The sequence below is a fragment of the Scylla paramamosain genome, chromosome 24, assembly GCF_035594125.1.
Source record: "Scylla paramamosain isolate STU-SP2022 chromosome 24, ASM3559412v1, whole genome shotgun sequence".
Taxonomy (NCBI): Eukaryota; Metazoa; Arthropoda; class Malacostraca; order Decapoda; family Portunidae; genus Scylla; species Scylla paramamosain.
Window position 1 is genome coordinate 19,940,608 of NC_087174.1, and position 12,500 is coordinate 19,953,107.

A 12,500-nucleotide genomic window follows, 5' to 3' on the forward strand; every position below is an offset into this window, starting at 1 on the left:
TTGTGTGGATGGGTGGATAGTTGGCTCTCTCTCTCTCTCTCTCTCTCTCTCTCTCTCTCTCTCTCTCTCTCTCTGTGTGTGTGTGTGTGTGTGTGTGTGTGTGTGTGTGTGTGTGTGTGTGTGTGTGCACGTTGCATGTTTGCGATATATGAATAAACTATCGGATCAAAAGCTCAACTCTATTTTTAAAGCAGTGAATCCCATGCAAGGTTCCCGCAGGCAATCAGTGTAGCATCGTCTGTCAGCCACTCCACAACAAAGCACCGCCGTGAACACCGCCAGGAGTGTGTACCAGCGCTCGGCATCTCTCATCAAGGAGACTTATAAATCGGCCTTGCTAACCGCCACTAGAACCATGAACACACTCTTGGAAACCTTAATAACCTTCATTAGATTATGTTAAACTATCATAAAACAACCCTGAAAACCGTTACCTAATAGTTTTCACTGGAGCCTGTCAAACTATTGCTAAAATTATGAAAATGTCATTGTAAACTTCATCAACTTCCATTAGCTCGTTGAACTATCACCAGAATCATGAAAACAACGTTGGAAACCTCTATAACTTCCATTACATTATGCTGAACTATCATCAAAACCTTGAAAACCCTCTTGAAAGTGCTGATAACTTCCATTTAAGCTTTGCAAACTTAAAGCTCTCTAGTGTCCTATAACTAACAACATGATTACTGAGTCCATTCCACTCGTCTACCACTTTATTTGAGAAACAATTTTTTCCTATCTCCTTCCTAAACCTAAATTTTTCAAGCTTGAACCCGTTATTTCGTGTTCTACCCTGGCTGTTGATCCTAAGAATTTTGCTTACATCCCCCTTGTTATAACCCTTATACCACTTAGACTTCTATCAGGTCCCCTCTTAACCTACGTCTCTCTAAAGAATGTAAATTTAACAACTTCAATCTCGCCTCGTAAGGAATACTCCTCATCCCCTGTATCCTTTTAGTCATTCCCCTCTGTACTGATTCTAATAGACCTATATCTTTCCTGTAATGTGGGGACCAGAACTGCACAGCGTAGTCTAGATGAGGTCTGACCAGCGCCAAGTATAGCTTTAATATCTAAGATTGCATGTGGCTGTGGAACAAGTAAAGATGTCTCAGAGTGACTGGTAATCAGGGAAAGGTGTACCAAGTGGCAATCAAAGGGTTAAGAACTCCAGACTTCAATAACTCTCATAAGCTGTTAAATTTATGGCACAAACCGCACGAAGACCCAAAACACGAAGTAACTCAATCGTCAACCTCTAAATTATCTTAAAAGTTGAAGAAAAAGGACGTCTCTTAAAGCAATATTAAAAAGAAAAAAAAAAAAAGGATGGTATAGTTGCGTTTTGCGTTTTTTTCTTGTTGGCTGAGTTGCTATGCTCTTTAATTTCACTCGTGTCGTTTTAACTCACGAAGGTCTTCCCGTACCGTTCATCTACCCATGGTCCTTCTGCAGACGTTGGCCAGTGTTGCAAGACGCTCGGTGTTCTCGTGAGGGTCATTCAAAGGCCATAGACTAGTTGTGTTTTTGATGTATCTTTCACTGATAGCACAGAACCCTAGCTAACCCACAATAAGAATAATGACAACACCTTTGAAAATTCTATAGCTTCCATTAGACACTGTTAAACCACCACTATTGGAAACCTTGGGAATTTTAATTAGAACCGGCTAAGCTATCACTAGAATCATGATAACACTCTTGAAAACCCTTTTAATTTCCTTTAAAGCATGTCAAATTACCACTAAAATCATGAAAACACTCTTGGAAACCTCAATAACTTTCATAAGATTCCGTTAAGCTATCAGTTTAATCATGAAAACACCCTTGAAAACTTGAAACTCCAATGACTTCCACTAACTGTAAATCTACCACAAGAATCACAAAATCGTCTTTCAAAATTCAGATACCTTCCACTAACACCTGTTAAAAGTAGTGGAGATAAGATGCAGAGGTAGTTGAGAATGCGATCCCTTACATCCATTAACACTATCCTGAAATTAAAATAAAAACAAACATTCCAACATCCCTTGACGACCTCACAGCAGCCACAGCAGCTACCCTCCCCTCACAGCCTTCCAGCGTCCCTTGTAATGGCTTCCCGCAGCGCTGCGATGATCGTACTCGTGTATTCTCCGATCGTTCACCTCCATTTCCCTTGCTCCAGTCACCCTCCTCTTCAATTCAAAGTGAGATTAATTCCGTACTCGCGTCTACAGGATAAGCCGCTAGGGAGGCATTGAAAGGCGGTAAAAATCACGTCTTGTACCTTTGATGTCTTGGTGTCTGAAGTGCAGGTCATCTAATGGACTTGTTTACGTCAGGAGAGCCACGTGTTTGAACCTTGGCATGAGCGCTTTACGTTTTCTATCTGCCTTGCTGCGTCATGTCACCAGAGTCCATCATGCGATATGCTAAATTTAGGTATTTGCTTCCCATTAGTGTCCCTTCCTCTCGTTCCTGTGGCCAAATATAGACGCAAGGGCCATGTCGAGGACAGCCTAATGGCCTCATGTCTTCCGAGCGCCCCCAGCTTGTCCCGTTGTCCAGCTTCGCGCCCTTCACAAGGTCATCAGCGCTGTGGATCCTCGTTCTCATCTTGCACACGTCCCTGTCTGCAGTGAACGGTCGCTTCCCTTTTTTTCCTCCTTTTTAACGATGCTTTATCACCTCACCGTATTCCCTCGCGTTGCCTTGACCAGTTGATCTCTTCTCCCAGCGTCCCGTGAACCTCCAGGGAGCCAGCGCTTGTCCACTGTGACCTGTGCCGCCTCGGGTGTCTAGTCTCTCAGTCCCCGCCCCCTACCCTCACTGCATCGCCCGGACTGATTGACTGAAGGTGTCCTGTCAGCTGTCTCCCTGTCTCCTCTCACCCTGCCACACAGCCAGCCAGCCAGCCAGTCCCCCTCCGTGTCTCTGAGCTGCCGATACGACCTGGCGGTTCACGTATGCAAACGACGACTCTTTGTTGTAATGTACGACTGAGAGACAATATGGCAAAAAAGAGAAAGAAAGGCGAAGGGGGTTAAATGGAAAAAGGTCGAGCCGAGCGCCGCCGTGATGGCTGAATCAATATTGTTGTGTCTCACGGCCGCATGTGGTAACGATTATTGCCTCCCTCAGTGAGCCGCGGTGCCACTTGACGAGCCGCCTGACGGACGGTTATGGAGGGGAAAATCACAACACCTATTGATACCTCGGTGCCTGAAGAGGATTAATGGCAGGAAGGAGCCATCAGTCACGACATTAATCACTAATGGACGACTTGACATCACCTGTGTCTGTGTCAGTGAGGGAGGAGGAGGAGGAGGAGGAGGAGGAAGAAGAATAGGTCTTGGCACTGGGATATGTAGATTAGGTTGAAGATGGGTGGCATTGGGAAGAAATGGGTCATGGGTGGCACTGGAAAGAAATGGGTCATGTTTGGCACTGGGAAGAAATGGGTCATGTTTGGCACTGGGAAGAAATGGGTCATGTTTGGCACTGGGAAGAAATGGGTCATGTTTGGCACTGGGAAGAAATGGGTCATGTTTGGCACTGGAAAGAAATGGGTCATGTTTGGCACTGGGAAGAAATGGGTCATGTTTGGCACTGAAGGAAAAGCGGGTCATGTTTGGCACTGAGGGGATTTAAATTAATCTTATTTGGCACTATTGAAAAATAGGTTCGATTTGGCACTGAGGGACAAATTAGTCTTGTTTGGCTCTGAGGGACAAATTGCTCTTGTCTGGCACTATCACACACAGGGATTAGGATGTGGAGGGTGTGGTGATATAGGAAAATATTTGTATGGCACCATGACACACAGAGATTTGGAGTAAAGTGAAGGAAACACAAAATGGAAACCGTTTGGCACTACAGCACTCAGGAATCGAGAGAGAAGAAGAGGTGGCACTGAGAATACATGACTTCCTTGGCACTGTGAAACGCAAGGACAGGGAACATTGTAGGGAAATGGCACTGAGAGGAAGATACATTTGGCACTAAAGATACATAAGAAGAATAGGAGAGAGAATGCTACACACTGTCTAGGAAAAGGAAAGATGAAAAAAAAAATATACCAGGTAACAAATAACATACTAGTCTAAATAGGCAATGAATGTAGAAAAAAAAACGAATAAAAGTCACCATCATCATTACCTTTGTCCCTTTACCCTCAAATTAAGAAGTAAAGATAGAAAATGTATAAACCAGGTAAGAAGCAACGTACTAAACAGACAACAGGCATTACAAAGGGAAGAAAAATCACCACCATTACTTTAATCTCCTTTATCCTCCATGTTCAGCCTTAGTGGGAGAGAAGGGAAGCGCACCACAGGAAATACACATAACACTGGAAGCAAAACACTCCACCCACACTCACCCATACACCACAACTCCACTCACGCGCGGAAATGATCATGAAAAATAGTGAATGATTATTTTTTATTCATATTGGCTTTTCAAAAGAGAGAGAGAGAGAGAGAGAGAGAGAGAGAGAGAGAGAGAGAGAGAGAGAGAGAGAGAGAGAGAGATCAGATAGTCATAAAACCAGATACAAAAACAGTTATGGGAGAAAAATAACAAGAACAGAGAGAGAGAGAGAGAGAGAGAGAGAGAGCCAGACTGTCTGAATAGTTCGTTACGCAGTCATATCATTTCCAACTATCAATTAGGCACTCCATGAAAGAAAACGAGGTCAGGGAACTAATAAAGACAGTCTCGTTTATCCTGTTCAAGGGAAGTTCTGCCGCCTCCCTTCCGGCCAAGTGCCTCTGGGAATTAATGGGGTCACGCTCGCCCCGACAACTTCTGTTTATCTCGACATCTCACGGAATGACGAAGTTTATCCTCTTTTACGCCGCTGACTGGCGGGTTGGCAGCCCCAGATGGTGAAGTGCTAACCAGACGTCCTTGCTTCCTCGTCTCTTTGGATTGTGGGTCCAGTTTGTGGCATCTCTGGTGTGAAGTGTTAGTCAGCACCTTTACTTCCTCAGCTGGTGAAGTGTTAATCTGACGTCTTTACCTCCTCGTCTCTTTGGCTAGTGGGTCCAGTTTGTGGTGTGTTTCGTGTGAAGCTTTACTCGGTGTCTTGTTCGCCCCTGGAACCAGCACCTGTTTGTTCGGGAGCTTACCAACATAAGGAGCGTTTTAGTTCGGGAGCTTACGAGTAGACTGGGAATTTATTTATTTATTTTTTTATTATTTTTTTATTTATTTTTTTGTTGTTATTTAGATGGTGGTTCCAGATTGTGCGGTCTGTTTTGTCTCTTTAGGGTGTTGAATGCTAGCCTGTGTCTTTACTTGCTCGTCTGTGGAACCAACATTTATAATTAGTTTGGGAGCTTACGAAAACTGTGGAACTAGCTTTTTTTTTTTTGTAGATGGCGGCTCCACCTTGAAGTGTTTGTTTTGGTTCTGTTTGATCTGAAATGTTAACTCGTGGTTTTACTTGTGCGTCTTTCTTTCTGGACGGTGGCTGCAGCGTGGCCATGGTGTCTGTTGTGTGTGAAGTGTTTAGCGATGTCTTGACTCACTCGTCTCTTTCACTGGTAAACTTTAGGATTCTTTACGGGTTTCTGTGTGTGTGTGTGTGTGTGTGTGTGTGTGTGTGTGTGTGTGTGTGTGTTTGCCTCAATCACTCTTCACTCTTGGTTTTCTCACTGATAAACTTCGGGATTCTTCACTTGCTTCTGTGTTTACTTTTTTCCTTCCTTTTTTTTTTTTTTGTCTCATTCACTCTTCATTCTTTCGTCTTTCTCACTGATATGCTTTGGATTTCATGTTTCTACTTTTTTTCATTCTTTTCACAATTTTTTTTTTTCTCTCTCTCATTCGCTCTTTGTTCTTTCGTCTGTTTCACTGATAAACTGTGGAACTCTTTGTCTGCTTCTATCGTCACTCGTAACTCGCTTTCATAACCCTTCCTTCACTCTTTACTCTCTCATCTAGCAAACTGTGGAATTCTATGCCTGTTTCTATCGTCACTCATATTAAACTGTGAAACTCTATGCCTACATCTGTCTTAATTTCCCATCCTTGTCACTGCGAAGTCTGGAACGCTTTGTCTGCTTCTATCTTTGCTCGTTCGTGTCTTTTGAGTTAACTCTCCTCTCTGTTTAGTTTTATCTTCACCTATCCAATATCTCACTATTTATTTATTTATTTTTTTTTTCGTTTTGTTATTGTAGAATGTAGATGTTAGCCAGAATTCTATATCGAAAAAAAAAAAATGAAAATGAAAAACTGAAGGAAAAGCCACATTTCTCTAAAACCGAATCGAAAGGAACGAAAACGATTCATTACGAAATATCCCAAAATCTTTTAGTGCACGATTCCATTTTTTATTATTTTTTTTTTTTTTTGGCCACCACAGAAAACGGATGACTGATAATATAATAGGCTCGTATTCAGAAACGCTCTGCTCTCTAACCACGACTATTTTCCAAGGCCACAGAGATGATCAGCCGGATTTCCAAGAGTGTTTTTACTGTAAAATGTGTAGAAATCTCGTTAAACTGTCACTAGAACCGTAAAAAAAAAAAAAAAAAAAACGCTCTTTAAAAAACCGTGTAACTTCAAATACGTGGAACCTTCAGAATGTAGCGGAGATGCGACGCAGAAGTGTTTCGGAGCATGAAGCGTAGGAAGGCAATAAGAGAGGTTATCTTTGCAATCCCTCCCTCACCTGAGTTTGAAGGCAATCGGTGGCAAAATGTTCGTAATAATCAGAATTCGCTCATATCCCTCTCTCTCTCTCTCTCTCTCTCTCTCTCTCTCTCTCTCTCTCTCTCTCTCTCTCTCTCTCTCTTCCGATAATAAAAAAAAAAGGAAAATAAAATGAAAAAAATTTGAAAAAAAAGAGGGAAAAAATTGCATGAACTTTGATGGAAATTCATTCAGCTGTTACCGAAGTTATGAGGATAGACATTCAGACAGACAGACACACAAACACACACACACACACACACACCCACATATAGATAGACAGATATATAGACAGAAAAATAAATAAATAATAAGTAAACAAATAAATAGATAGGTAGATAGACATAAAGATAGATAGATATATAGATAGATAGATAGATAGATAGACAGATAGATAGATAGATAGATAGATAGATAGATAGATAGATAGATAGATAGAAAGAAGATAAATAGATAGTTCATTGAGAGAGAGAGAGAGAGAGAGAGAGAGAGAGAGAGAGAGAGAGAGAGAGAGAGAGAGAGAGGCAATTTGGAAATGTTAAAATGGCTAAATGTTCCAATATAGAAGAATAATTGTCCTGATAACTGAGGGGAAGCCATTAAGGGAATCCAGGTGGTGGTAGTGGTGGTGGTGGTAGTGGTGGTGGCGGTGGTTGCAGTGGTGGTGATATAGACAGCAAGAGGTGCCCTGTGGTGTTACTCTTAATAAAAAAAAAATAATAATAAAAAAACTGAAAAAATAGTAATAAATAAATAAATAAATAAGGAAAAAAATACATACCCTCAACATTTACAATATAAAATCAAACCTGTACGAAACATTACACATGAATTTGTTGTGCGCGCCTTTATCACCTCCCGTAACTCACTTCGCTTGCACGCGACGCAGTTTACGTCATCACATCCCGGCGCACGCACGCATAGTGTATTTATATTAATCCCAACGACACGGCAAACAAACACTGGGACTGGTCCGCCTTGCTTTATGAAACGTACGATAATACCGACGAATGCACGCTGTCATTTCCACCAGCGCGTTGCCATTAGGAAAAGACACGCAGTAAAACACAGCAACATTGACTGCATGGGCGCATAACTCACCTCAACGATGCAATCACGTCATATTAATTACACTAAACACACACAGCTATTATGGTCAAGGAAACAAGGTCACCTCGTATGACTTGGCTGAGGGACGGCAGGTGGGAGAGGTCAGGGATGCAGCGAGGCGGACATGCAATCACACAGACTCTCAAACTGCTGTGGAAACTGTACTGAGTGAGATGGACTGCCGGGGGACAAGCGAGTGTGCAAAGCTGCCTGGGATTGACTGTGACTGCCTCGCCTCCAGTTTATGTATACCTGAGAGATCACAGCCTGGAAGTAGTGAGAGAGAGAGAGAGAGAGAGACAGAGGAAAGTGAGAAAGACGAAGGAAAGGGAGAGACGGAGAGGACAGAGGGAGCCAGGAAGAGAGAACAGTGAGAAATAGAGATAAAATAGATAGAAATGGTGCTAGGATGAATATAAATAGAGCTAGAATGGACAAAAATGGGACTGGAATGGAAAGAAATATGTTGAAATGAGACACGAGAAACACCGTGACAGAGACGAGACAATGAGAAACAGAAGGGACAGGAGAGACAGAGAAAGAGGATAGGAGACACAGGGAAAGAGGATAGTGAAAGACAGAGAAAGAGAGAGCAGCGAGAGGCAGGTTGACAACGGGAAACAGAAACACGGCTGGAATGAAAAGGAATGTGTTGAAAGCGAGAAGACAAGGGGAAGCAGAGAACAGAGACAAGGACGAGAGGCAGTGACGAGATACCAACGAGAACAAGAGGACAAGAGGACAAGAGGGGTGCAGTGAGGAAAAACGAGAACAGAAGACAGAAAAAAAATAGAGAACAAGAGGAAGGAGTGAAGGAGGACTACAGCAAGAGGCAGTAAAGAGGTACAGACGAGGACAAGAGGGAGGCAATGAAGGAGAACGGGAAGAAGATGCAGGGGAGAGATACAGGGGACAAAAGGCAGTGAAAGGACGCAGCGAGGACAAGATAGGCAGTGACGGCAGAGAATACAGAGGAGGACAAGAGGCAGTGACGAGGGGAAGGAGCAGTGACGCGGTAAGTGAAGGGCGAAGGGCAATAAAGAGGAAATAAGGCGAACACAATTACGAGGCAAGGAAAGAATTGTGAGACAGGACAATGAGGAAGGTCGGGCCAGGATGCGAGAGGGGGAGACTGTGACGGGGGGCAAGGGAGAGGGGGATGGGAGAGTGTGAAAGTGCCTGAGGATCGTGGTGCCAAGGAGGGGAGAGGTGAGAGTGGCACACCGCAGCAGAGGGAGCGGCACGGAGGGGCACGCCAGCACGCCCCAACAGTCGCTATAAAGTATGGTGGATGATCATCAATTTCACGGGGAAAGTGCGGTCGATGGGGGACGGGGGTCGATAGGGCGCGCCGCTCCCCTCCCCTGCACGGCGGGACCTAGTCTGTCCGTGACCCACTTCTCGCCTCCCACACGCTGGCACACTTCTGCAGGACGCCGCGGCAAGGCTCCTGGGCAGTTCCAGCGCCGCCCATGGCCGTGAGGGAGCAGCAGCACGTGTGAGGGACTCGTGCAGCGGCAGGCACTCCACGTGAGGCGCCCGGCGACTTGAGGCTCGGCGTTTTGAGATGGTGACCCAGTTTCCACGGCCTTGAGGTTTTTAAGGAGATTGGTGACCTGCTCCCGTCCTTATTGATTGGCGCAGGGAAGGCTGGTGCTGGGGCGGCGCAGTACACCCGCACTCCCGCCCTCGTGCTCCTCCACGCTATTTCTCCCACGGTGTCATCTATGATTCAGGGGAAATTTCATTATCGACTGATGGCCAGATCAGCACCATGGGTCACGGTGATGCGGGCCTGAGCGGCTCCCCCCCCCAGGCGCCGGGTGTGCCCCAGGGCAAGGCTGGCTCGGGGGAGGCCCTCTCCCTGCCAGGAGGGGTCCTGATGAAGGAGGCCTCATTACAGGCCTCGCTGCCCTCAACACAACACCGCGACAAACGTTCAGCAGCGACGATGGGATCAGCTGAGGCACTGGCCGAGGGGGGGAGGGGAGCGCATGTGCGTGGTGGGGGAGTTTGCTGCCACATTTCTCGCTTCCCCTCAATATCCCTCCCCGCCACAGAAGGTGTTCTCCCAGGCATGCCTTCCCTCACCGCCACGCCTCCCTCCTCCCACCGGGGCCGTGTGGCGGGATGAGCTGGTGCCCCGCGGCGGCGTGATTCCCGGCAAGATAAGCGCGGTGGCGACGCGCGGCATCCCCGGCCCAGTGTGGCCGCCCAGCTCGGTGGCCGCTGAGACGAGGCGGTGAGGGGACCGTGGCGCCAGAGAGAAAATAACTCAGACTGCGAGGCATGTGTCGCCGAGCGGAGGTGGCGGCGGCAGTGTGGGCCAGGTAGAGAGGGCCAGGGTGCCAAAAGTGTCCCAGGCAGTGAGTTAGTGGCACAGTGGCGGGAGCAGCTGGGCTCAGACAGCAGCTGTCACGGAACCACAAATCGGCGCGGAACACAACCTGCGGGCGGTGCGGTGCATGACTCCTGGCAGTGACATGACCCGCGGCCAGCTGGACGCCCCGCGCTAGGCCGCGGCGAGTGTGACACTTCGGTGATGAGCAGCAGCCTGTGCCTGCCCGGGGAACAGCGGAGAGGCTGCGGCGCTGCCAGCGAGTGAGGGACGGCAGAGCATGGTGAGCGAGACAAGGTTTGGTAAGACCACGGAACGGGGTACTGGACACACGCCTTGCACGAGCAGGGCGGCGTGCAGCGTGCCGCGCCAGGCCGTGTGAGGAGGGCGGCAGAAGCAGTGAGGGGAGATGAGGGGAGAAAGTTCCTGGTGCAGTGTGAGTGACAGTTGCGACCGCCGGGAGACTACTGACGAAGGAACACACTAGTGCCGCCACTAGCGAGGAATTACAGAACACAAAACCGATAAGCCGCCGATCGCGACTCCCCAGTGCTCCCCTGGTCACTCAAGATGGGGGTGAACATGGGGAAAGGAGGAGGGGGAGGTGCTCACGGTGGGAGCGGGAGCGGCGGGATCCTGGACGCCCTGCACCTCACGCAGGGCACGCTGCACATCGTCATGCTGGGCCTGGATTCGGCGGGCAAGTCGACAGCTCTGTACCGCCTCAAGTTCGACCAGTACCTCAACACCGTCCCCACCATTGGCTTCAACTGCGAGAAGGTTAAAGGTTGCACCGGCAGAGCTAAGGTGAGTTGGGGCAGGCGGCGTGGCGTAGCAACAGACGAGACCATAACAACACAAAGCACCTCAGGAGGCCCCCGAGGTAACAAAGCAACAACGAGGCAGCAATAACGCCAACACGGTTAACGTAATGGAGCACGCCATAAACGTACGCATAATAGTCCACAACCAGAACCATTACCACCACCATCACACCAGAATAGCCTGAGTAATGCCGCAAGACATCACACTCACCAAAAACTCAACCCTGCAGCGTGACACGAGGCAGGGAAAGACAAACAGGGGGGAGGGGACGAAAGGAGACAGGAAAAAGACAGAAGGAGGAGTTAAGCTTTGCAATCCCCACGAAGAGACGGATATAAGTCACATTAGGGAAGCAATTTAGCGAATATCATAGCAGGAAAAGGCTGGACACCGACAAAGGAGCGACTCACGGGGCGAAAGAGAGGAAGGGACGAGGAAAAGTAAGTGAGGGTGAAAGAAGAGAGGATGGGTGAGGATGCGTGGGTGTGGGAGAAGAGCAGATGGTAACATTCTGTCGACAGCCTCTCACCTCCATCTCTTTAAATCAACAGCGGGGCGCGGGAGGTCAGGGAAGGGAAGCAAAAATCACAGACCGCACTGGAAATATGAATCAACATAATCTGAATACGTTACGATAAATTATGTATTGGTATGATTTTTTTTTTATTTCAGGTATGTTAGTTATTTTAATCTTTTCATTCTCGTATGCAACAATTAACATTAAGAGCACTGCACAGAATTACTACAAACACCTATAGGGAAAGAAAAGAGGGACTGAGGCAATATATTTCCAGTGTGTTGCCAGTGTGATGTCTACAGGAGTGTGTTGAAAAGTGTTGTGCAGGAAGCTTGTGATGAAGGAACGAAGGGTCAGAGAACAGTGAAGGAGTTCATCAGGAAGGGACTGCATCTGGTATTTTCAAACGTCGCCTCGTCTTATTTCCACTTTACTTCCATCTGTATCGCCTCCTGCCCACGACTTACACTTTTCAAGAGGAAGCCCTCAAGACACTTCACAATGTAGTATAACTTACTTTTGAACTATTTCTTTCAGGAACGGCACCTTGATTTTTTTTTTTTTTTTTACATCAGTTTTGTTGCTCTTGGCATGAGCCTCTCTTGCTCCATAAAAATAAACTTTAATTGAAATTAATGAAATTCTGAAGAGTTTTCATGATTCTAGTGATAGACTAATAAACATTTTGCATCATAATGACATAATTACTCTTAAGGGCCCAACACATCACCTCTGCAGCATTTGAAATTACTTTTAATGAAAACCCAGAGCGTTTAAGAATACGAGGAGTAGGTTATCCCAGCTTTTATCATTCTAGTAATAGATTAACACATTTTCTGCGCCACAAATGAGAAAAGAAACCTTGAGAGGCGACCCATCACCCCTGCACGCTTTAAGAACAGTCCCCACGCAGGCCCCGAGCGTTTAAGAATACGAGTGTGGGTGCGAGGTGTGGATTATCCAAGTTTAATTTCTTTTTATGCCAGTAATAGATTAACAAATGTTCCGCTTACTCAA

General features: G+C 46.5%; 1 protein-coding gene across 1 annotated transcript in view; it reads left to right on the plus strand.

The window, feature by feature from the left end:
• Positions 1-8,837: 8,837 nt before the first annotated feature.
• The window catches only part of LOC135112849 (ADP-ribosylation factor-like protein 4C), a 63,658-nt gene continuing 59,995 nt past the window's right edge, over positions 8,838-12,500 (plus strand). Inside the window, exon 1 of the mRNA XM_064027735.1 lies at positions 8,838-10,948. Coding sequence (XP_063883805.1) covers positions 10,712-10,948 — 237 coding nt within the window. The 5' untranslated portion in view covers positions 8,838-10,711. The remainder of the gene's footprint in view (positions 10,949-12,500) is intronic.